The sequence below is a fragment of the Motacilla alba genome, chromosome 1A, assembly GCF_015832195.1.
Source record: "Motacilla alba alba isolate MOTALB_02 chromosome 1A, Motacilla_alba_V1.0_pri, whole genome shotgun sequence".
NCBI classification, from domain to species: Eukaryota; Metazoa; Chordata; class Aves; order Passeriformes; family Motacillidae; genus Motacilla; species Motacilla alba.
The window spans coordinates 18,275,250-18,302,346 of record NC_052031.1 but is presented as its reverse complement, the minus strand read 5'-3'; the positions used below and the strand labels follow the sequence as shown (position 1 = coordinate 18,302,346).

At 38.2% G+C, this 27,097-nt stretch overlaps 1 protein-coding gene across 2 annotated transcripts; it reads right to left on the bottom strand.

Moving 5' to 3' along the window:
- Positions 1-1,154: 1,154 nt before the first annotated feature.
- Positions 1,155-27,097, bottom strand: ZBED4 (zinc finger BED-type containing 4). Of its 2 annotated transcripts, XM_038154872.1 has the most exons (3): positions 26,907-27,097; positions 20,229-20,305; positions 1,155-6,437 (listed from the first exon to the last, which is right to left on the bottom strand). In XM_038154872.1, exon 3 carries the CDS (start codon positions 6,031-6,033, stop codon positions 2,515-2,517), a length of 3,519 nt encoding a protein of 1,172 aa, XP_038010800.1. In that variant the 5' UTR covers positions 6,034-6,437; positions 20,229-20,305; positions 26,907-27,097; the 3' UTR covers positions 1,155-2,514. The 2 variants fall into 2 exon arrangements, with proteins under 2 accessions (XP_038010800.1, XP_038010801.1); XM_038154873.1 differs by lacking the exon at positions 20,229-20,305.

The window sequence follows — 27,097 nt, the reverse complement described above, 5'->3', positions numbered from 1 at the left end:
AATCTAACATAAGCCTTTAATTAATTCTTAACCAAGCTGACACTGAAACAGTGTGGTCTTAAGAACTAAGCCCTTTAAAAATCCAAACAAAACCAAAATGAAAAAGGGAAATCACATGTATAAATAAAGTAGGCTAACTTGAAGAATTTTTATTTTTAAAAATAGTGAGTAGTTTTTGTGTTCTCAGGATGTTTTGACAAAAAGCATGACTACACAATTAATTATATGTATGACTAAGAAGCAGATTTTGGGCTGCAAAATGTCATCACTACAACTTTGCACACAGGGAGTTTTGATAGGAGCTACAGCAAAGACTCCCTTCAGAGGAGCCAGAATCCTTGAGTGCAGAGAACTGTGATTTTCAGGCGAGTTTGTACACTGCCAGCATTCCTCTTGTTTGATTTGTGACTCCACAATGCTTTAAGTCATAGGCTGTATTTACATTCAAGCCTTGAGTGAAAATTGTATCACTTGTTTATAAAGAAAAATGTTTTTTTCATCCTCTCTCCTCTCCACTGGTTTGGAGAGATTAAAAATCTCCTCTACAAAGGTCAAGGTTATATTCACAGTTAAAATGTAAAAGAAAAACTGAGATAATAATTAACCAGTAACCATTTAAACATGTTTCCCAATAAGCTGCTTCAAACTCACCTACTTCCAGCTACATATAAACTAGACCAAACTGTTTTATTACTGCAGGAAAAATGTGTGCTGTTCTCATTCAACTCTAGAAGAACAAAGAGATGCTGACTGTTGATAGAAGTAAACATTATCTTTTAAAATACTGCAGGGAAAAAAAGCAGTATTAGTCTTTCCCAAGTTCACTATGTAGTAATTTAGTTAAATTGTATAGGTATAAACATAACATGATGGAATAACACTTGAAATACCTGAAACTGTAAAATGTTTAGAGAAACGACACATGGAAACCAGAGCCACTTGGGAAGTAATTCAACCAATTTTCCTGAGGTTAAAACAGCTTTTGGAAAATGAAAAGAAGCAGAATCCAGGCTCAAGTGCAAAGAGCTAAATGGAAAACCTCTCTTTTCACATAGCTTGTTCTGTTGGTATATTTATTATTACAATTGTTTGAATTAATTTTAATGGCTGTCCTAAATCCATCTGAAAATAAAAGGCAGTGTTGACTACCACTGGAAAATTGCAAATAAAATGTTTAATTTCAGAAACTGAGTTCACCATTTATAAATACACTAAAACATAATAAATGCAAAATTAGATTAGGCATAGGTAGAGTATTTTAACAAAGCTACAACTTTTCTAAAAGGTCATAGGCAAATGATGACTTGTTTCCCAAAAATGTATTCAATGAAAACTGAAATTAAAAGATAAGTCTTTCTAGAGAAAAACTAAGGAGAATGTTCCTTTCAAATTAAAATGCTGGCTATTTTTTCCATCTTCTTTGAAGCTTTAAAGGCTTTATATCCCATTTGCCTGATGGACACCAACAGTTAGGAATCAACCCTACTACATAAAGTTCTAAGCAGTGCACCATATCCATAAGGCTATTACTGAAAACCAGAAGATCAGTTATTTCTGTACTAGGAGTTTAAGAAAGGCTGTTCTACACAATTGAAATTACATTAGGAGTAAGGGCTCAATGTTTACAGTAGGGACCTTATAGTTTTGATGCACTAAAGATCAGAAAAGGCTTCAGAATGACATTAGAGTCTTCTTGGTAAGTTCCTTGCCTTTTTTGTACACAGCATTAAATAACAAGCATTAATTCACAAACCTTGAGAGAACTTCCAAAGACCTTTTATAAATACCCAGAATATTTCTGTAATTCACATAAAATGTAAAGCCTGAACAGGAGAACCCAGAATGGGAAGTTTTACTACAGATTGCTGTATAAGTGACGTTCCATTTCATGTTAAATTTAAGATTTATTTTCAGATATTAAGTCAACAGTCTCCTGTAAACACATCTTCCTCAATAACTCTTCTTAATCCTTTAAGTACTTTAGGGCTTGCAGTTAAAAACACCATATGATAAAAAGACAGCTTGAACCCCATCTTTCATGTACAGCTTTCTTTTGAAAACTACAAAACCTGTTTTCTTGCAATTAAAGCAATGTTCAACTAAAATACAGTACCTGGTTTATGGTTTTTACATAATAATTGAATAAAAAACTACAGAATAGAACTGTTTACATCTTTTTTTTTTGCCATTCTATTAAAACAAATGACTGAGCTTTTTAAAGTTCATTTACAATTATGGATTAAAACCTACATAATTTTGTATAATTTGACAAGACAGGCTATCTCTAGTGTGAACTTTTAAAAAACATATATACAATATCTGGCCTGAAGTACTATGAATAAGGCACATGTAGACATATTGAAAGCTGAAAAAAATGAATCTAAAATTTGGAATTATAGTCACTGATTAGATGTCATACATGGCCCCTACTGGAGCAATTTAAAAATCCAAGTTATAGATAGTTAATATCCAGTGAGCAACAATAGATTTAGCCTAGCAGTTTGTTCATTAGTTTCAATACTGGAAGTATATTAAAGGAAGATTGACTTTCAAAAAGATAAGCTTCTCAAAGTGTTCAATCATTAACCTTGACTGACTAAAGTTGTTGCTTTCATTGGATGTATTGAACAATCTCTCTGAAGGAACAATGCTTGGTGGACAACCCAAGAACCTGACAGCCAATTTTGACAGTACTGGCCAAGATGACTTCTTAAAGTTCCAGTAAGTTAGAGGATCACAGTTATGCTCAAGCACTTCTTCCTCCAAGTAAGAAAGCACCATTTCCTCTGGTAACTTTGCTCTCTCTTTCAGGTCTTTTGTTTTCTTCATGTCACCCATGAGTGACCAGAGATTATCTTCCCCATAAGAATTTGTAGATGGTGAACCTATATCACATCCATTGGAAACAGGTTTATCATCATCTGAGGTAGAACTCATTATTTCCAGCTCCCTGATTAAGTCTTGTTTATATTGTTCAGCCTCCTCTTCTGTAAATAACGATGTTTTATACCGGGGATCCAGAAGTGTAGCAAAAATGTACCTTGGATCATGAAGCGTGGAGGACAATCTACTCACCATAGCTTCTTTCAAAGATTTCAGCATAGTATCTATGCCCATAGTTTCCTCAAAAAGCATTTCTATTTTCCTGTTAAGTATATGAATCATTGGAATCACTTGGCTTAAAGTAGACATGTGTGTGCTCATCTCCCTGCTTGCAGCTTCAAAAGGTTTGAGAGCATGACACACTGACTGCATGACTTCCCACTGGTCACAGCTTATTAGCTCACGGAAGCTGCACTCTATGGACATTTCATCAATTGCTCTTTTCTGTTCGATAAGGCGTTCAAGCATATGAAATGATGTATTCCACTTGGATGGAACATCTTGTATTAGCTGATGCTGAGGCAACTCATACTCTTTTTGCAGCTCAGCTAACTTCTCTTTTGCTTTTGCTGACCGATGGACGCGTTCACAGATCTTCCTTGCAATACTAAGCAAATTCTGAACCATTCTCTGGCTTTTAATAGCCTCGTTTACAATCACATTAACAGTGTGACTAAAACACTGTACACTCGAATGATCACCTTCATTTAAAGTTTTCTCTATACTCTGATTATCGGTAACAGTAATCCCAATCTGAAGTCCAATGGAAGTAATCCACGTTTCCCACCAGTATTCTAGCTGCTTTTGAATACTGATTCCATTGTAGTCGCAATCGATCTGTGATACATTTAATAGTGCTGAACAATGGTAATCCTCACACTGCGGTCGAAATGAAGACTCAAATGTTACCCAGTGGGCGGTCAGGGTTAGATATTCTCGTGTTTGGTTGCTCATCCATATTCCAGATGTAAAATGGATCACTCCACTTTCAGCTTCTTTAAGATGTGAAATAATTATTTGTTTTACGTTATCATACATATCTGGAATTGCTGTCCTAGAAAAGTAAGATGGAGAAGGTAAAGAATACTGAGGTTGCAAATATTCAAGCAGCCTGTTAAAGCCAATGTTGTCTACAAAAGAATATGGCTGAAGGTCAAGTGCAATCATTTCGGCTACAAGACTTGTGATTTTTTTGGCAACTGGATGTGAGTCACAAAACTTGTCATTGGTTTCATCAAAATTTGAAGATCCTAGTAATTCTGTGCGGAGTGGCATGTGATTATCCGTAGAGGAGGATAATACTGTCTCTGGGACATCAGGTTTCAATACATTGTTATGAAACCGCTGCAAATGTCTTAGAAGGCAACTTGTGCCTAGGTTTGTTGGCTTTTTCCCCCTACTTATTATACGTCCACAGTGTGTACATATTACTTTTGTTGAATCTGCAGAACAAATTGAAAAGTGATTCCACAGTTTTGAGGTCTTCTTACTATTAACAGGAAATATAATTTGATTATCATGTGTAACCATTGTAGGCAAGTCAGTCAACTTTGAGGATGAACATTCTGCAGAAGCCAAAGTGGCATAAGGTGAATTTGCCAAACTCACATCGAGAAAGCTCTTTTGGTTTCCAATTACATCAGGATGGCGTCTATACAGGTGTCTCATTAAGCAGCTTGTGCCCACATCTCCTTTCTTACCACGACTGATCATACAACTGCAGTATCTACATACTGCTTTTAGACTGTCTGCAGGTGAGAGTGAAAAGTGGTGCCAGACTTCTGACTTAAGCCTTTTCATAATCCTTTTATTTTGCTGAAACACAGCAGTAGGTTCAAATATTAGTGGACCTAATCCCTCACACTGTTTTTCAGGAGATGAAACAAAGGAGACTTCACCTATATCATCAGAAGATGACAGCATTGAGTCTTCCACTAGAGTATCTCCAGAAGTGAGATTAGTATGGATCTCCTCGGAGATTCTGTCTGGAGAAGAGGAAACAGAAGTTGGTTCTTTCATTAGTTTTCCAGGAGAGGATGACATAGAATTCAGATCACTGTCTGATGGGAGTAAAGAAGGCAAGAGAGTAGGAGGTGCGGTGTAGAGAGGTGGTATGCTGGTACCACCCCCATTCTCTTGCAGGACAATGGAACGATGGGCTCTCCACATGTGTCTTATTAAACAACTCGTTCCTAGGTCTTTTCCATTTTTTCCTCTACTGAATTCATTCATGCAGTGGATGCAAACAGCTTTCGAATTATCTAGAGGTGACAAATAGAAGTGTTTCCAGACAGCAGATCTCCTTCTAGAACCTGATGCACTCTTTGGAATTACAACTGTTTTTTCTGCTACATTCTCAACAGTGTCATCATATTGGTTGTTGGCTTGCTGTGGAGATGAACCAACCATGACTTCTTCTTTGCTGCACTTTTCAGAAACTGAGAGGTCTGATATTTCTTCAGAAGAAACAATAGAAACAGATTCCTCAATTATTCGATCTGGAGATGGTATTTTAGAAGCCATTTTCTTGACCAGTTTTATGGGGGATAACATAGAACTCAGATCTCCAACATCTGCAGACTGAGGTGGCAGCAATAATGTAGATGAAGAAAAGGATGATATACCTGGCATAGTTCCATTTTCTTGAATTAGTACAGTGGGATGTGCTCTCCTCACATGTCTCATGAGACAACTTGTACTCAGGTCCTTTTCATTTTTACCCCTGCTAAATTCTTTCATACAGTACATACATATTGCTTTAGTGCTATCTCTAGGAGATATAAAAAAATGGTTCCAAGCAGGTGACTTTTTTCTGGAGCTTATGTTTCTGCTAGAAAGGAGGCTTTGTGTCACAGCTTCCATTGCTACATCATACAGCGTATTACTATACTGAGAAAAAAGAGATCCATAATCATCTTCATTTTCTGTAGACAAATATTTGCCAGAGTTGTTTGTAATGAAGTTCTTTTCTTTGTCTTCCTGTTCATCACTGCTGTCTGCATGTTTAAACTCATCTTGTTCTGTCTTTATATCTGTTCTTTCTAGAGTACACTTAATGCTGTCGTCTTCTTGCTCTACTTTCAGGTTATTGATTTTACCCAACACAAACGTATCATCCATTCCGGGGCAATCTGCTCTACTCATGTCCATGGATGATAAATTCTTGCCAAGGCTTCATTTATTAATAAATATAGATAATTTAAAAGATTATTTAAAATTTGATTAAAATTATGTATCTTGTATACTGAATGTAAAACAAAATGTGTGCATGTGTTAAAATAATTTCTGGTTTATGAATTCAGTATCTGTATTGTGCATAAGCAAATATAATTAGTCATGAAAATGCATTTAAAAATTATAGACTTAATTAATGGAATCCCATTTTTTTTCCCAGGATCGGGATATTTCAGGTCATAGATGAATGTTCTCAAAGACAGCTACTGCTAAATGCTTCATGTTGTAGATATAATTCTAAAAAAAGGATGTTCTGTTCTCTTGTTGAAGAAAGCCATTCTGTTCATCTTGATTGGGCAACTGAGATTCTTTTACACCATCTACAAAAAAAAATCAGAAGACAAAGTTGACTAACACACATTAAAGAACTACAGTAAAAGTGAAATGAAAGCAGGCACTAGGTATTCTGTATGTTTTGGGTTTTTTCTACTTTGAGAAAAAAACAATTCAACATATGCAGCTTTGGTTCAACTTTGACAAAAAGAGTCCAAGCATCACTTTTGTATTTGCTTGCACAAACCTGTGCCTCATCCTCCATCATCCTTCAACCACTGCATGCACACATATACCAAAGTACACACACACATCTAAACCCATAAAATGCACAGGTGGCTATAGCTACCAATATATATGAACACAAGCAGGCATTTAATTACGTTAGCACAGAAATATGTACTTAAAATCAAATGGTGCATCACAGTCCTGTACATGTGAGCCTATCCTTACGGACAGCAGCCTTTAAAAAGAAAACAAGTAACTTCTGTAAGGGTGTTCAGCACTGTCACACTAATCACTCTGCTTCTGACCATAGTCTCATGTTTGTGTTCATGTCACAACACTGCCAGACAACAACATGCTATAGAAACAAGCTACCTTTAGAATTTCCTGATTAAAAACTGACAAGTTTAATTTAGGACAACTGAGCTGTATAAATGCCTTACAGACAGAGGTCTTCCAAAAGCGTAGCAACATCACTCAGAAGAAAAGACACACAGAGCTGCATATGCAGTGCCCAGTGCAGCACTGCCAGCTCAAGTGCCTCACATGCCCTAAGGTTACACTACAAAGCCCATTTAGAAGACAGTTAATTTCAGTTGTGAGAAAAGATTATTCACTACCAATTCCAGTACAAAGAGTAGGTTTTTGAAGTTGCATATAAAGTTGCATACAAAAGGGCCACAGCAGCCTCAGAAACTGGAACCGAGTAGTCCCTCACAAATATGAAGAAGCTGTCTGCATTCATCAGTCACTTTTTTTTCCACCAAACTATATTAGAATTTTAAATTTTGCCAAACCCTTTCTCATTTATTCTTCTGTGTCATTAATGCAGTTATTTATGCCTTCCTTCAAGATAACAAACGTTTCTGGCCATCACATCGGTGATGCTACACTATACATTGCAATTTTTGCAAACTGAATTTTATGGAACTCTCTCTCCACAGCTGAAGCCAAAACACAAATTTAAATTATTTTAAACATTTTCCACAACTTTTATGTGTTGCTAAAACACAGGCAGAATTGGGGTGCTTCTTGGGGTGTCTTGTGCAGGGCCAGGAGTTGGACTTGATAATCCTCATGGGTCCCTTCCAAATCAGCATATTCTATGATTTCAGCAAGGGTAAAATTAGCCACAGCCACAAAACACATTAAAAAGGCTGTTTTTCACACTGACATTTCCCCCCTGTATCAAGATCAATGTCATATTAGCTTTGTAACCTCTTTTAACTAATTTTTCTCTGAGGTTTGTTTGCAAGAGGAATTAGAAACATTCACTTTCTGTGGATTTCTCATGTATGGAAAGCCTATCATGGTGATAACGTCCTTTCTTTTCCAATGCAAGGAAACAGGCAGGGAAAATGAGAGGCAATGGTCTTACTGCAGCTATTTTAAGAAAAGGGAGATGGAACAGTCAGAACTCGCTAACAGGTAGAGAGCAATTCTGCTTTTCTTTCTGTGCAAGTTCAGTATTTGTGCCTTTCTTTCTATTTCTTGGGGAAAAAAATATTTTCAGGTACCAAAAGATAGGAGGTTTGAGCATGAAGAATAATGAAGGGAAAGACTTAAAGAAAAACCTTAGATTTCTACAAGAAACTTATATTACGCAGGACTTTCCCTTGACTTATGAAATCACATCAGAAAACAATTCTAGCAGCCAGACTAAATTTACATGACTCAATATAAAATTGAATGAAACAGAAATTAGGGATCACACACATACTGATGATATGAACGTATGTGGATCTGGGACAAGAGAGAGAGTGTAACACAGTCAACTTTTTAAAACAGCAATCAATTCGAGAGGATTTTTGTTTCATCTTTACTTTGATCTAATCTGTGAATTTGGAGCTTGTACTGCAAACAGGAAAAGCAAGAAAATATAATAAGATGTTGTGTCTTAAGATCACAGAATAGAAAGGCTCACAAGCAAGTGGCTTGATGCAGAGCTTACAGAACATAAATTATGCATGGAGTGCCAAGTTACAATAAGGACGTTACAGATTCCTAGCTAGATTCACACAAAATAAATGCATGTATCCACTGGCATTGGGTTCTAATGAAGCTGTGTGCAATTTCTTTGACTCAAAACAGGTAATCACATCTCCATCTTGTGATTCCTGTAATTTCCCAACGATGCAATACCAATCCTAGGCTTTAAACAGAAAAATCTGCAGAGCCGCTTCAAGTGTCCCTGTCCTGATAAGCAGTTACTGCTTAACACAGTGAAGCTTAAAGCAGCTGTGATGGGAAGATCTGAAAACCTGATAAATAACACCAGTTGCAAACTTTATAACCATGCTTAACTACATTGACATTCATTAACAACACATTGCCGGTGGTTAAGTTCTTAATCATTATCAGCCATTATCACTACATATTCAAACACTTAGCCCTAATCACCTTATCCTAAATTAGCTTTGAGTACACAATACCACTGAGCTGATGCCATGTAGTTAAATACTGATGGCTGTAGTCCTGGACAGCCTTAGTTACTGAAGCTGAGGTAAAGAGGTGAGGGAGCTGTTTGGACTCTGAAGCAGGAACCACGGTGGTAGACTTCTTTCTTCCCTATGTCTCCTTGCTGTAACTGTGTCTTTTTAATAGTCATACTCTCCTGCACCAAAAAATGTGGGAAGCAATCTCATCTGCTCCTGACCCTATTATCTTCATTTCTTTAGGACAAAAATTTGTTATTGGTCCACCAGAAATCTTTCCTGACTATTTTGTATCCTTGGTTTCTGATTGCAGTTTTTACTGCTTGAATTGAATAAAAACGATTCACGTCATTTTTGTCCTCCTTTTGTGCAATTAAACCTAGGTCTCCCTTTGCAGCTACATGTTATTTCTATATTTATGCTTAGCTGTGAAAATGCCTGCATGCTGTTAACAGAGTTATTATGCTATTAGCAATGTTAAAAAGCACTTACAGATGGTGGTCAGTTACACTATTCTAGTGTACTTATGACTGAATGTAAGACAAGAAAAAAATATTTATATCTTATCCACTTTATGGCTGTTATAGGTCTCTGGCTACATAATATGTATTTTTCTCAACCTTGCTGCCTTCTAGAAATGAGCAGAAATAGCTGAGATTAGAGGAGACAGTCACTTCCTGGGAAATCCCCAAAGCTGAATGCCCCGCACAATATTTTGAATGTATTTTTTTTTCCATTTTCTTTCAAACATCTAATAATTATTTTTGTTGCTTTGAGAACTGGCCAAATGGCAGAGCTCAGAGGGTTGCAATCGGCAGGGCAGTCTGGTTAGAGGAAACCTAATGAGAACAAACCTGAAACACAGGAGGAGGGACCATGTGAATACAAGGAAAAACTTTTCTTTTGACAGTGACAGAGCATTGGAAGCAGCTGCCTAGAGTGGTTCTGGAGTCTCCTTTGGAGATATTCAAAACCAGACTGGACAAAGACTTTGTCCAAGCTGCTCCAGCTGAACCTGCTTTAGCAGGGAAGTTGGAGTAGATGATCTCCAGAGGTCCCTTCCAACCCCCACCACTCTCTGATTCTGATTCTGTTATGATGTTACATCATGCAAAATTAAGTCAAGCTCCTTCCTTTCAAATACCCTTGCATGTTCAACTGAAACTTTCTTTAGAATACAGTCCCCAGAATACTATGGGTCAGAAATGTAACTACGTTTTTCATCTCCTCTTCCCATGCCAACTTTATGCAAGAGTCGGTCTGTTTTATTAAGAAACAAAAAAGGATGTTTTAAAATATTTTAGTCATCTAGAATGAAGTATGAATTTGATTATGACCATGTTTAAATAGCTTATTTACCCTCGGACCCAAGCTACTCAAAGTTAAGGACTACTGTTAAACAAACAGGATATTCAAGAAGGAAAATGCTTTCTAAGGTACAAAAAGCTATAAGCAGTTAGCTCCAAGTGATTTATGCTTTTCAAATCTCCACAATGAGATACAGAGACACCCTGCAACAAAACAATCTTCAAAGAATATAAACAGATCTGAAGAACAGCTATCTACTCAAATGCACTACTCTGGACTATTAGTTCCTGAACAGCAGTTTGCTGTGGTAAGAAGCCTACAGAACATTTTATAGGATTTTCCATTCAAAATGGGATTACTGAAAGCGTACAGTGGTTGACAAGAAATGTCTGGAGAACATCACTGATCCTGAGTGCCACAGCAAACTGCCATGACCAGAGGAAATCACTGCTGAAGGAAGGAGGTAAAAAGCAAAACACTGGTGTCTCAGAATTGCAGAGACATACATTAACACATGGAGAAGTATGAAAAGTATGCAAGAACACCAAAACACCAAACCATAAGCCTTTTTTTTTTTTTTTTTTTTTTTGTAAAGCAGAGAGTGGCCTGTAAGCTTTAAACCATTTTAGATTGAATAGTCAGGCAATAATCATGAACTTGATTATATCACAGAATCTTGGTGGAAATAATGGTCTAGAAAAAATTGTTTAAAACAAAAAAAATTTACATTATTATTGAAGAGCGTGTAATGTAAATACAAAGACACACCTGCAAAATGCAAGAAGAGTTTTTTTAAGAAAGATGTGAAATGTGAAGACAGTGAAAGTAAAAGCATTTACTAGTGTGAAAAAAAACCCCAAAAGTAGTGACAGATTTTGAGCATAAGATGTACATAAAAGCTCATTAACAGTATTTTGCACAAACAGATGTCAGTTTTATAATAGCATTAATCTTCTTTATTTTTGGAAATGTACAAGCATCATTAGAGATACCTCAGAGCAAGCAATACAAGCAATAAGAAATACATACTTTAAGAAATTATTTGCTTCAACTGCAATGGCAAGTACTTTGCTAATAAAGGGATATTTGCTAAAGCAAAACAATCAAACAAAACAGAAACACACACACAAAAAAAAACCCTCAAAAATACAGATAATACACATCCAAAATCATAAATGAATCAGCAGAATATATTCGTATAAATTTCTAATCCAGATGAACCTTACTGCTTTTCCAAGTTATAAATCCCTTGAAGAAGGAAAACTAAAACTAGTGGATTTTATCTATAGTAATTTCCTGTGAGAAAATATTAGTACTAGCTCACCTGTATGAAAGAACAGAGATTTGCAAGATACTGATCACTAAAAATGCAAAATTAGAAATGCAAAACTGGCATGTCAGTCCCACTGAAACAAGGTGCGTCCTAGTCTCGTCTCACAGAAGCTCATAGGAATTGGCACAGATGTAGAAGCGTGAACTAGAGGTATGCAACAGTTTAATCTTGAATAAAGTACAGAAAGGCTTAATAGAAGACACAAGTCATTCTGGACTTCATGGGAAGCATGATTTGTACAGAACTGCTGTAAGAGAAAAGAGGTGACACCTTTACTATTCCATTGCTTTTAAGTCACCTGAAAGGCAGGTCTTATGAAAACCAGGAACTGTTGTGGTTTTACAAAGGTTTTCTCTCTAACTTGTAAAACAGCCTCTCACATCCACAACCCCAAATGCTCTGTGTGGACTCAAAGGAATGAAGAGTGGAAACAGCACCACCATAATTGATAATAACCCTGCTCCTTGTTGACATGAATAGTGTTTTGTGAGCTCCCCAGTGCACTCATGCTACTTGTCAGGACATAACACAGAGACCTCTGATTTGCTGAGGCATGAAGATCACTCATGTCCCTTCATGTTACTGGAAAACTCAGGGCTTGGTGTAAGCTGAGGCCTAAATCAGTCATTGCAGGCAGAGAAAAAAACAAGATTTAGAAAGCTGAGTGTAACAGTCACCATTACACTCTGAGTACTCAACTCTAATTATAAATGGAGGAATTTAGCTGAAGCAGAGACTAAAAAGATAAAAATGGCCACTAAATGTAAATACTCCCCTCTTTCTTGCCTCACAAAACTTCAAATAATTTTATGGTGAACACAAATAATTTTAAGCAGTAAAACAGATCTGCTAGGGCCAAGTTACACTTTTCTGGTTTAGCGGACTCTTCTCTATGTTTTCTGTTTTCCCCACCAGCTCTAAATGAATAATACTTCCAGGAGGTAAAAGCTCAGAAGTGAAAATTTTAGTCGTTTGACTATTGTTAAATGGACAGTGTTGAGTTAAAATGAAACCAGCACACAGAAAACACCAAACACTGCACAAACTCAAACTCCTCAAATTTAGCTTCTTACACTTGAAAGATGTTTTTATTTGTACAGCTGTTTTCTTCTCTTGTTGCTGTAAACACAGAAAGTCAATGGGATGCTGTTTACTCATCATTTTCAAATAGTCCCTAAAACTTCAGAAGAGATTCAAAACTAAAAGCTCCAGCTTTGTACCAATATCTCCATCTCAAACCCTAAATCATCTGCAACACAGTGTGCGTGCCAGCTCTGCCTGCACAAAACTGCACTGGCTCATACTCCAATGTGTAAAAGATTGAAAATAATTCATGACAATGGTAAAACTGAAGACAAATAACATGATTTCCAAAACAGTTTCATTAAAAAAATACTTTGGAACAAAGTGGAAATGAAGTTATATTTTTAAAGTAATATTTATTAAAAAAAAGGAAGATCCAGTTCTTCATTCAGTTCTTATACTTGCATATCCTTAATCATAAAACTTGTTAAAAGAATTGAGATAATGCTTTTAAAATATGGTACATTACTATTATACAATATTATACATTTCATATTAATTGAAGCGTGATAGAAATAAGGATGTTCAAGTTAGCATGTATATAATTTACATCAGGCTGACATTTATTTCTGGTATCCCTGTTTAGTGGTGTAGCAGGATGCTCTGCCTGGAATACTGTAAACCAACTTGAACAATGCCTTTGCAAACTTACAAGTGGTAAATGAAGAGGGAGCATCATGCTGCTTTTGGTGTTGAATAACGCTGAAACCAGCCTGACTCGTCAGTCCCAAAGCTAAACATCTGGATAGTGAGATGAAGGTGTGGTAGATCTGTTCTTGGATAAACCAACAAACAAGTGATATTACTGATAACTTGTCCAAAGCTGCTGAGCTGACACAGCTGGACATATCTGACCTGACATCTGACCATCAGTCACTTGACATTATAAAAGCCCAGTCCCAGTTTTTAAGGCAGGGTTTTCTGACATAAGCCTTCTTGGAGCGTATGTATGGAGAGTCCTCCCTTAAATGGGTAACATCCCTCAAGGTTACTCCTCTTACTCCTCGAGGCTAAGCTAAAGAGATTTGCCCAAGGTCATTGTTACGGGTGAGTAACATCAATCTACTTAATTGTTTTGCCAGATTTGATACAACTGCTTCATAGTGCACTATATTATAATAGTTCTTACAGTTCCTGCACCGTGTAGTAAATAATTCTGTAAATTATTTATATCTAGTCATTATCATAATACATTGTACATATTTATATAAATATATATGGTTTGCCATCCTTAATCCTGCAGGACAAAGTTGTATGAAGGGTCAATTACACCTCTGTGATCCTTTAGACAAAAAACCATTGAAAAGTCTGGGGCAAGACCGGATCCAGCCACACCACGGCTCCTCTCTGAAGGAGTTTAGAAAGCTTGAGGTCCTTTCTGTACCCTGAGACTCCACAGGAGGACTTCTTTAACAAACTTTGAAGCTCCCATTCAGCTCAATGGGTTTTGTAAAGAAGCTCAGTACTCAAATGTTTTATCAGACTCAGTGATGCAGGCTCACTGCACAGCATGTGTAAGAATAAAGCAGGTGTCTGATACAGGGTACTGAGTCAAAGCTCAACCTGATTTCTGCAGAAATCAATCTTCATCACTTATCTGCCAATGTATTAAGCATATATCTATTTGAAGCATCGTCCTCCACCACGTAGACTTAAGTAACACTCTTTAACATGTTAAAGCCCACAGCACAGAAATCAACCGTTCCACGCGGTTTTGAGCAGCATTTATCTTAAAAGTAAAATAAAAATGTAAAGCTACAACAACAAAGCAATAACCCTGGTCAAAACAACATTACCCCCAACTTTTAGTAAGAAAACAAAGAAGTGTGTTGCATTACCACCACACATCACCGGAATTAGTAGCACTATTCACACCTACAGCAACCTGATAAGCCTTTAATTGTTGCTATTTTTTTTTCCTTAGTGCTCTAAAAATAACAGCAGATCTCAAATGGGGCTATATCCCTTCACATGTCCTTTACTAACTTCCCATTGCAGCACACTGTAATGAAACACAAAAAAAACCCAGGTTCTACACATGCTAATAATTTGTCCCAGTTTCTACTTAGAAATTACTCATAAAAAACAGATCTATCACACTATCTATCAGGATAATCATGTCAACATTTGTCTAAGATCCAAACTGTCTCAAGTGCTGAAGTGTTACTTCTCATTATCAGGCATGCAATACTTGCAGGATATGTTTCTGAGCTATTGTTCACACCTACCAAATGTCAGATCTTTCATTTGTTAAAATGCCAATGTTTTAAGCAATAGTTTCATTAAAACTTTAAGGAGTATTTTCTCAAGCCTTAACCATCAGTTCAATGTTGCTACAGCAAATTATACATTTATTTTGATATTTTTATACTTTATAATTTTGACAAATACCATATGCTGATATGATGGGGAAAATCTTAGTGTTACAAGAAATAAGCTAGTTTTCTTAAGAAAAAAATAGATTTTTTTTTACACAACTGAAGCATTGTTTGGTTTAGAGCATTTTTAGAGCAGGACATCAAAGCTACTTTTAGTATCACATGCTGTACAATTTGGGGCTGACAGGAGACAAAGGTTGCAGTAACACAACACAAGAGTAAAACAGAGAAGACAAAAATAAGAACAGAGTAGGAAAGATGCATCAGTATTATCACAGAACAAGAAAAGCACACAACCAAAACAGCAGTAACAACAGCTAAGTCAGAAAAGAATGAAAGGCAAAAGACTAAAGATTTACTCCATATTGCTAGAGAACAGCAGCCTGCTTTCAGAAAAGCATGAGAAAATTCCAAGCAAAGCTCCTCTAACAACTCTTCTCTCCAAGAGATCAATTCTCTGAACAGCCCATTAGACTCTTCTCTTTCTCCTCCCATGCAGCCCACAGCTGACCAAGTAAAAGGGACAGGATTAGGACAAGTGATTTTTCTACTGACTACTCTACCTTCCTAGCTTGGAACACAATAAAAACCATACACTTTTGTGAGTTTTATTTTTGTTAAATGTCTATCTTTAAATCCAGTAAGAGTGAAATTTCAAGCACTTAAAGGATTATTTAAAACAGTAAGAAATGAGGCACTTGTGAAGAAGAAAGCTAAATAGGCAGGATGATGAAAAACAAAAACAGTTAGGAGAGACACACCATGTTTTGTGTTGTCAGTCTTCTTGGAACTCTCGCTGAAAACATCCATGTAAGTAGAAAGTAGAAAAAGACCTCACAGAACGTAAACTGAGTTCTTTGCAGAATATATTACATTAACCTGTTACAACTATCATTTTTCTGATATACAAAATGCAACTATTTGGAACTATTAAACTGCTAAGACTACCATATAGCAGAATTTATTTTCATGCTAACCAGATGAAGTCTGAAGATGTCTGTTTTAAAAACCTTTCATAGCTACCAATCAACCAAATTCTGTGCTCATATTGATGTCAATTAGTTATATGTCCTCATATAGTTTCAACAGTGCTATTGAGAGGTTTTCCATGATTTATATAAATAATATTTGTATATGTGTAACATGACATAATATTATGCTTCTATTAAAACATTTGTATCCTGGAATGCTTGTGAACTCCAAGGAAGGTTAGAAAGAAAATGCAATTCATAGTACCCAAAACCACAAAAGCATATTTTCAAGAGTATGAACAGTAGTTTAAATACTTCATAGGGATTTTTTTTAAACGTAACCTTAATCTTTCTTTTGTCACAAAACTTTATTTCAAGTCAGAAGACACCCAGTATGGAAAAGAAAAATTTCTTTAGAGAATCATTTGCAACTGAGGGTACCTTCTTTCTTCCTCATGTAATAAACTGGATAAGCATGTCTAGATTTTTTTTGAAGTAAAGATCATCTCTTTACTAAATCTACTAAATAAAACAGAAAACAACATTCACAATATTGTCCAAGGTAATTAGAGTTCAGGAACACTCAGTTTCACCACCCTGCCAATGACTACAAGAACTGCAACAATGCAAGAGGTAACTTTTAAAACCAAGCTTCCATATCACATGCAGGCATAAGGCCCATGCCCACAATAGGGGTGAACGTCTTATGCCTCTTTCAAGTATTTTTTTCATTCTGTGTTTTCTAAGTAAACTCTACACTCATCAGTAGCATCTGAAAGTTTCACCTGAAATCCCAGTTAAAAAAAAAAAAAACCAAAAACAATGATCAGATCTCTCTCCCTCTCAAAACAAACCTTCCTATTCATGGAACAGGGAGAGGGAGGGAGAAATGAATGTGCATACCTCCTTGTCATCCAGCCTGTTCCTAGCCTCCATGACAAGAGGCATTCTGCTCTTAACCTCATTTAGGGATATATTCTCTTTGTCTTCTTCAAGGTAAGGTGAGATTTTGCAAAGACTTAACTGACTCAGACAACCAGGCTAAGGGAAGCCAACAGTTTCTACCAGCAGGAAGTATACTCTCCCACCCCAAGGAGACAAATAGCTCCTTCTCATAGCTTCTTCTCTCAAAAGAAATGATTTATAGAAGAACCCTCCTACTGCCATAAATAGATTTTATTTTGACCAAATAAGGTTTTGTTCAAGGAGCTAAAAATACAAGAAATTTAAAATTAAGAATAAAGCTTTTTGTAGTACTTATTCTAACCAGGGCAGTTCATGAGCTTTAATTAATGTAATGCAACTTGTTTTTTAAATAAGTTTTGCATAGTACAACTACATGGGTCTCCTATTCAGAGCAGGATCCACAACACTATTAGTACAAGAAAAGCTAAAGAAATGGATAACCCTTTCTATTCACTTTATTATTATTAATAATTACTTTAATAAACCTAATCTTTTTCTGAGGAATAGAAAAGGTAAATAAAAGCATTTAGAGAAAAGGATGAGGAATCTTCCTGTTCTTTATGAGCATCATTGTATTTCCTGTCATAAATGGATTATGATCTCCCCACAGTTCAGTAAGCCACTGAAGAAACTCAAAATCACTAAAAAAGGAAATGAACAGAACCCCAATTTCTCCTGTTTCCCAGTACCAAAGCAAGGTTGCTGCTGACAGCACAATCTGCACACTATTTGACTCCCTGAAAGCTGACCCACTCTTCCCACTGTTTCAGCAGAGCTATTAATGCAAGTCACAGCAAGTGACAATCTCCCATAAAATCAGTTTTACATTCTTGTCTTTCAGTTGTTTTTTTCCCTGCCATCTGTACATATGCTCTCAAATCATGCTTATCATGCTTCCACCTTAAATGAAAAATAAATACGGGGAACCGCAGAGTAAAAAAAACTTATATGATTAAAACAAAAATTATATGATTGCCATGAGCTATGCCACATCGTAGCACTGGGATTTGCAGTCTCGAATCTTATATTAAGAAAAGTTGTAATGATCTAGGAGCCAGTAGTTGGGTGTAAGACAAACAGGCAGAAGTGTTCACACTGCTTTGTTCTCTCCCACCTTCTCAGGCCACATCTAGCACTACGAGATCCCTTTAATTAGGACCTAGATTTTCTTCAATGATCTAAACTGCACATCAAAATTACTGCATAGGATATGCATTGAAAGAGGAATTCTTACAGTGGATGCTAGAGGACTTAGATAGGTAACATTGCTGACCTACCAAAATTTAAAATTTTAACAGAAAAGGTAACATCTGGACAGCAGAATCTTTGCTCTCAGGAGATTGCAGCTCTAGATAAGTATCTGTTTTTAGGGTACCTACTGTCAAGAGAGTGCTGCTTTAATCACAGATTAAGAAAGGATCTATCAGAACACTGAGCTTGCAGTCAACAATTATTTCATATGGGACTATAAATCAAGAAATAGTTCTTGAAGGTACAAAGACCAGATACTCATTTTCATTAGACAGGTAGTACTAAAGTGGATTATTTTCATTGAAGGCATTTAACTTTGAGAGTCACAATGGAAAGGCACTTTAAGTATAATATACTACAGTGCTTGACATCATATAATGAAATGGTGCAAAGCATTCAGTGATCTTGAGAGGAGTATATTAGAATACAGCATTAACTACATGGAGAGTCAACTTTTGGATATTCTGGAAAAAAACACTGTCCCCTTTGTCAGATTTCTTTACAGTGGTCTAAAACTGACCTGGGAAGCTGGTACAAACAACTACTCTCTCCTGCTCTTCAGCTCTCCTCTGTGTTTGGAAAGCACTAGCAGCTCCTTTTTGCTTAGAATGATTAAGAACAATCCACAGGCAGATTTAGTATGTAATGAAATCTCCCACATCTTCTGTATGTGTCACCTAAGAACAGTTTCCTTCAAGGAATGAATCTGAATCATACTTTTAATTTTCTCTTCCTACAGAGACCACAGTCTTACAGGGAAAGGCTGTGAAAGTTGGGGTTGTTCAGAAAAGAAAGCTCCAGTGAGACTTTAGACTAGCTTTTCAGGAAGAGGAGTTTGTAAGAAGGATGGGGATGAACTTTTTAGTAGGGTCTGCAATGACAGGAAAAGGGGTACGGTTTTAAATGAAAAGAGGGTAGAGTCAAAGCAGATATAAGGAACAGATTTTTACAATGAGGATGGTTAAATGCTGGAACAGGTTTTTCAGAGATGTGGTAGATGCCCTGTCTCTGGCAGCACTCAAGGCCAGGCTGGATGGGGCTCTGAGTGATACGGTCTGCTTGAAGATGTCCCTCCTCATGGCAAGGGGTTTGACTAGGTGGCCTTTAAAGGTCTGATTCCATGACCCCACCAAGACTTTCAAGTGCAACATTTTCTCCATCTTAAACATTTTGTCCATCTGTTGCTAGCATGCAACCAATGCTAGCATGTTAACCAATAATACAGATGGCTTTAAAATTGAACTATTTTATTCAGGGCACAGAGGGGATGAGATAAGAAATGAATACAAAGCTCTGAAACACTATACAAGAACAATATTTATTGTTACTCCACATATAAATGCTTATCTTCATATGGACAATTTTTTCTCTATGGCATCTTAGGAATCTCAGGCTTCCAAAAAATCTGTATTCAAAAGCTCAAATGGAATATATAATGTTTTAATATTTTCAGACAAAATCCCTAGAAGAAAATATTCAAACTAGCTTGCTCAGTGAAGACATAAAATCTGATTAGGACGCCTGTAATTTGAGTACAGTATGAATGCAGCACCTAAGTGATCTCCCCTTTTTAAACTGTGTAATTCAGAGTAAGGATGTATATATGCCAGCTGATACCACAGAGTAAGAGGTGCCCCATAAATCATAAAATAGTTACTATTTCTGTACCACTCTAAAGATATCCAGGCTTCCAAACTTAATTTTTAAGGCTCAGGCACTCATACAAACCTCCTGCTAAATTATTAAGCTCCATACAAGTCACTGCACAGGCATACAATTATTCATTACCTTTTTCCATTGTCTTCCTTTAAATTAATAAAAATAATGATACAAGACCCAAAACAAACAAGCTGCTCAATAGTTTATTGAGAAAAACAAACAAACTTACACATCTGCTCCACTGCAGGCAGGCGGCTTCATATGAGGTTAAATACTTGCTACTCAAACTTAATGAGATGATTGTATCTAAGGAAAAGAAGAAAGTAATTACTTTTGTTATTTTTTAAACATATTAACTGTCACAGTGGCGACTCATGGGATGTTTCAAATTTCTCTTTAGGTGACAGCTCCAGGAGCTGCACTTACATGACTCTCGCCTTTTTTCAAATCTCTAGCCCTCACAGCTATCAAGAAAAAACAGACATGATCACTTCTAGAGCTCCAAAGCAAAATAAAAATTAAAAGCATAATAAAAAACCCCTCAGATCATTGCTAAGACAAAATTTAAATGTAAAATTTTTGTATTTATTTTAGCGCTGCTCCTTTTTTTATGCTTATGCTGAATGAAATGGAGTCTACATTACATGCAAGATTTCAAAGGAGCTTGTTGACACCTTTCCATGCACTACAGGATTCACCTTGTTGCGCCTTCTCTTCCTAAGCTAAACATATTGCTTATACACTGCACCAACCAGATGTATTAATCAACATGCAATAGCACAGAATCAACACAAGATTATCATTCCCCACGTATGAGAAAGAAGTGATTGCAAGTGGAGCATATTAGATCACGTATTTTGACTTGGCAACCGAACAGACCAAAGCAGTCCATTGTAGGACACATTTTTTGAGTTTTGCAACTTCAGTCCCACTGATCTCATCAATATACAGACATGAGTGCCATAGTGCAGAGGCCCCAGTACACCGAAAAAACCCCAACCCAACAAACCAAGAAAACATTTTGCCACCTTAGAAAATGCATAATCTATAAGGCATTCTCTCTTGTATATATATATATACATACACACACTCATATGCACATATATACCCACACTTAAGGATATTTTTCTTCAGGAAGGAGATGACCTCTCAGAGGGCAAACAGTCCTGATGACTGGCTTAGTGTGCATTGTGAAATGAACTATGTATCACTTCTCTTACTGACATTTTTTATTTAAAAACACTCCTATAGCGCCTCTTAAGCAATTGAAACACCTCCAGAGCTCTGCCGCTGGCTAATTTGACTGTTGAGATACTGTAGCTATCCCTATTACAGCAACATTTAAATAATGTATGCAGAGAGGAAGGTGTCAGCCAGGGAGACACAGACCCACGGGAGGCAGGGTGCTCAGTGGAGCATTGGAGAACTCTCACATGTGGATTAAGCTCCTCAGGCAAAGCAGGGAAGTGAACCTGGCTCTCCCACATTCCTTGCAAGTGCCAGAGCCATCAGACTACAGGCAAAATAAAGTACAAATATTCATCTTTATGCTTCCTGATGTCTTTAAAAAATACCAGAACCCCTGAACCCTTCTATTTCCATTTTCCCCCTCTCTGGTTTGTTAAAGATGACTATAGTTTCAAGCCCAGCCAAACATTTTGTTCAAGTCAAATTAATGTTTGGGTTTTCTTGATTGCTTATTTTTGTGAGAAGAATAACAAAGAAAAAACATTTTTTTTCTGGATCACAGATTATTTTATTTAGAGGCAGACACTGATTCAGCATATAGAATTACAGCAACAGGTAAGCAGAATAATTATTGAAAAGCCACTTAACCAATTTGGAGTAAAATAGGCACAAATTCTTTGATCATTGTCAAATCAGAGAAACATTTTATTAAATATCTTTTCCCATGTATTTTGCAAATAATTGCAAAAAAGTATTGCTAAAATGTTCAACTGTTAAAAATCCTATTTTCAGCCTTGATTTTCAAGCTAATGAGTACACCCCAGAACTAGCTTTTATATTAAATATACAGAAATTCTGAACAGTCACTGCAAAAATTACTTTAACACATCAACACATCATAGGAAAAACATATCTGTAGGACACCAGTGAATGCAAACTAGAAGACAGTGTAAAGAAAAAAAAAAAAAGGAGGAAAAAAATCCAACAATCTTTCACACAGCTGTAACAAAAAACTAGTAACCTTCTAAACCTTCAGAGAGGGACTGACCAATCCTACATGTCTTTAAAAAACAAAGGGGGAAGGGAAAGAGCTGAGAGATGGAAAGGACGCAGGTGTGCAGGAATTGTTAAAGAGAGCACACAGGTTGTGAGTTTACATATAAGAAATGTTATTATATTTCTATAATCTTTGTCAACATCCACTGAAAACCAGCCTTAGACAATAGAAAATACTCATACCTCACCTTCCAATACATTGTTCAATATACAAAAAAATTTTAAAAATCACTATGTATCCTGAATCATCCTACCTGAATGAAAAGAAGAGCCTTAAAAACCAAGTTATTTCCCTGTTGTTGCTTTAACAGCCCATCATCTTGAGTTCTATCTCATCACAAAAAAAAAAAAACCCAAACCAAAACCAAATCATAACCCCAAACCTAAACCAATACTACCATGGTTAAACTACGTATCACACTAATTTAGGACAGAAGTTCCTTTGCTTCAGAAAACAAACAACCAAACAAACAAAACAACAACAACAAAAAAAAAACCCAAACCAAACCAAACAAATAAAAAGAAAAAAAGCAAAAACAATTATGATAAAAGCTTTAGTTTTTCTTCTTGACCTGAGAGCTTTAAACTCTAGATTTCATTTGAAAGCTACCATTAGGCCACATATAAATTTTTCCCTAATTGGCTGAAATGAAACAATTCCATGATTGTAAATTGACCAGTACTAAGGATGCCAATAACAAATACAAAAAATAGTCAAAGATGTGCAGAAAACAAGGCACATCTGCCATATAAGAACTCTTTCTTTGTGAAGTCTGTTTTGAAAGTATACACTACAACAGGTAACATTATGTAAATTACATTAACTTATGTTGATACTACCAAAATACAAAGATCGTCCCTGCTCCAGAAAAAATGTCAGTCATGATGAGTTAAACATTCTGCTCTATACAGTGCAAAATTCCCCACTAAACTACCTATAATATTCTTTTCTATAAAAAACTAAGCCAATATACATGTATCATCATGTTATTTACATATGGCTGATTATTTCAAGTGTTCATTACAGGGGCAACTCTATAGCAAAACATGCTCACTTTGAAGATGAAACTCTTATAAAATTAAAAGCAAGCTGCAAGAAAACAGGATTTACAAACTCCCCTGTAAATATTCTTCAGTGTGAATGGCAATAAAATGCAGCAAGCTGTTGGGAAATACAACATGTACATTCTTTAATTCAAACTTTCTCAGAGGAAAAAAAAATCTCTCAGAAGTTAATGTATTTAGGATTCTAAAAACTCAAAGAGAACAAATTTCAAGAAAAAAGGGAGAAGAAAACAGAAAGACCCAGCAGGCTCAAAGTCTGCTTCCTTCTGCAATACCTAGTTTTTGAAAGTATTTGATAGGATATTCTACTTTAGTGGATGGACAATTTAAAATAAACATATAAAATTCTGCTGCCCTCCTGTATTTCCAAGGCCCTGTTAGAAGCCTGAGTGATATGTTAATACTTATTGAAGAAGACCTCCTCTAACCACCTGCGACACTGGCTGTTCTACAAACACAGATTCTTGCTCTGGACATTTACTGGCTCAGTACAAAATAAGCCATGGTAAGGGGAAGCAGTGGATAGAGAGGCTGCAGCAGACAAAGTAACAGAAAGATAGCAAACATTACTCTGAGCTCATCACCTCTCTAGCCTTCTGCTCGTCTATACTTTGCCTCTCACATTTTCAGTGAGGATGCTGTCTGTACCTGTTACAATTTTGCCTCACATAGATTTCATGAATGAGTGGTTTGGCTGCTTAAAGAAACACTATCTATGGTACTGGCAAAAGCAGGGTTTAACATGGATATGTGAAAATGCAACTTTACAGAGTTCAATGGCAAGGTTCACTCTACCACTTACTACACAGACTAAAGCATGCAAAGAAAGATCAAATAAGAAGCAATTTGGAATGATTTACACAAAAGCTGTGAGTGCAAAAGCAGTAAGACTGCAAAGGGTATGTATGGGTGGAAAGATAAGGGTGCAGAAGGATTTAGCAGCACTTAAAACCTGAGTACTTTAACATTTACAAAGCGGTTTGATAGTTTTCACAAAACTATAACAATGACTTAACTATGGATTCAAAATATTAACATTTGTACCACAATCAATCCACACACACACAGGTAAATTATGTATACACCTATTTCTACTTATGTAAAGGCTAATATGAAAAATTCCCCTCAAATTCACTACAATATGTCAAATCCCTTTGCATTTCCCAACAGGCAATGGTTGCATCTTGAGGAACATGGAGATGGGGGGAGAGGGGCTGACAGTCCTTGAGTCCCACAAACTCCAGGGTTTGCGAGCTCTGGGAGCCGCTGGCACAGGCTGCTGTGGTCCAGGCAAGCCCAAACAGTATCACTTAGGATTGCCGTTTAGAGGGGCAGAAGATGACTGACTTTGGCCATCAGTAACCTTCCTTCCTGACAGTAAATCAAGCCAGTAACTAGTAAGCTTTTTTCCCCAAAGTGCAATAACAATGGTACCGTTCCACTCGGGCTACAACCAGGTAAATGGTTTACCAAGGCTACAAGAGCTAATTGCTTATCCTTTGTTTCCCACCTTTACCATGCCAGAGCTCCTGGTACGATCAGGGAGTGCCTCGCAGCCCAGTTGGTACAGGCAAGGGACACCTCACCACTCAGCTGCTTTGGTCACAGCTCACCAGGAGCTTCCAAGAAGGCAGAGTAGTCACAAGAATAGGGGGGTGTTACACCACAAGAAGTAAAAGAGCCATTGTTACGTAACAGTACAAATGTTTACAAAACTTTTATCTGAGATGCTTTGTTTAGATACTTCATTTTACTAATTCTCAATAAATTCTTTCATTTGACTGCTCTGGAGAACTCCTGTGGAAAAAATTCCTCAACACCTGTTAAGGCTGCAAGGTACTAGCAACATAAAGTACCAAAACGACACACATCCAGCTGTACAAAAACTGTCAGCACCTTGTCTGTTGGTCTTATACCTAGTGGACAGCACCCAAATTTCTTAAAGTACACAAAAGAATTTGTTTTGTTTTGAACATTTTTTTTCCTCTGCAAAACCAGTCTCCATAGTGAATAATAACTAGAATGGCCCTGCCCAGTATTTGCACAAACACAGGCTTCCTATGCTATGGCACCATAGTATCTTGGGGATAGTTGATAAAGTCTTCCAGACTTCACTCTCCCCAGTATGTAAGCCACTAATGTCCTCCCAAGGGTGCATGCCTGCTCTTAAAGTGGAACTCTGCATTAGTGGAGATAACCTTTAGGAGAAAAGTGCTGTGCTCATGCTCCTGAAAAGCAAAACAGGTACACATGTATAGTGGGTCATAAAGACAACAACACGTAAGGAAAGTCTGGAAAGTACATTCACATTATGGGGGCTTGAAATGCTTTCTCTGCTTAGTATTATAGGTGCAGCATGACAGCTCATGCTAAATTACTGAAATTTCTCGGACCCCCCCAGAAACAGGACTGCTTCTAACACATAAGCACTATGGAGAAAGGTCTCTACACTGCAAAGCTTAACTCTACTAAACTTAGCGATGATAAATAGAATCACCATTAATGCAAGAGACACTTTAACCTTTCAGTACAATAATACATGTTTTTATACTTTTAGTAGGCTGCATACGCAGCAGACAACTTTAAGTGTATCGGACACCCTGAGAACTCCGGTAAGCATTTTAACACAAGCACTCTAACATCAGCAGCTGTCTCAGTGAAGATCTAGAATCTACAAAAGATATTTTTAAGCAAAAATTACCACGCCCCAAGTAGAAAACGAGAGCAGTAGTACATGAAAGCTAAATTCTGCACTTTTCCGAGACACCATTCTTGAGCGACTCTGCCCAGGAGGGATGGCTGGAACTTCACCGCACACAAGCACAGACGCGGTGCTTATACCGCGACCGAAGCCGCTGGCGGGCGCCTGTCCACCTCGTGTCCTGTTTCCCGGTGGGGGGGAAACGCTTTTTAGGAATTCCTGGGCTTTCCGGTCCCGGTACCCGTCTCGGGAGCCCGTACCCGAGGCGGTCCCCGGTCCCGGGCTCGCACCCTGAGGAGGGCGATGGGCTCTCCACGCCGGGGCCGCCTGGGCCATCTTGGGTCGGGATGGCAGCGGCCACATGGTCACCGCGCCCTCCGCGGGCCCGGCTCCTGCGGCCCCGCCAGGTGGGCGCGGGCGCTCAGTCCCGGCGGGTCCCGCCAGCCCAGCCCGGCCCGGCCCGCGCCGCGCACGACGCCGGGGGGCTCGGGGCGCAGCCGGCACCCCTCCTGGGGCGGGGGGCGGTGCTGTCTGCCGGGCGGCCCGGGACAACACCGAACCCCCAGGCACCAGCGACCTCCGTTCACCGGGCCGTCCGGGCCCCCTACGGGGCCCCGCAGACAATAGAGCCGGCACCGCGGGCCTGGTTCGCGGCTTCCTGCACTGCCCCGCCGCCACACGCCCCCTCCCCGGCCTAGCGGCACTGTCCCGCGGGCGTTCCCGGGAGGGACAAGGCGCCGCCGGGCCCGGCACGCAGGTCCCGGGCCGCGCAAGGCACCGAGGCCGCCGAGGCCAAACGCGGCGGTGGCGGGCACGGGAGGGGGAGGGGGGGTGCGGGACCAGAGAACCGTACCGCGCAGCCCGGCGCTCTCCCGGTGCCGGAACAGCGCTACTCACCTCCCCGGGCGGCCGCCGCGGGGGAAACCGGAGGTCGCCGCTGCCGCCGCCCGGCCGGGCCCGAAGGAGTTAAGAGGAAGGGCCGGGCGGGCCCGTCCCATTCATTACCCGGCGCTTTGTCTCCGCCGCCGCCGCGGCGCTGAGCAGCTGCCCCGGCTCGGCCGCCGCGGGCGCGGGGCGCAGGCGCGGGG

Excerpts from the sequence above, each read along its gene's own strand:
- ZBED4 (XM_038154872.1), bottom strand. The coding sequence starts at position 6,033 with ATGGACATGAGTAGAGCAGATTGCCCCGGAATGGATGATACGTTTGTG.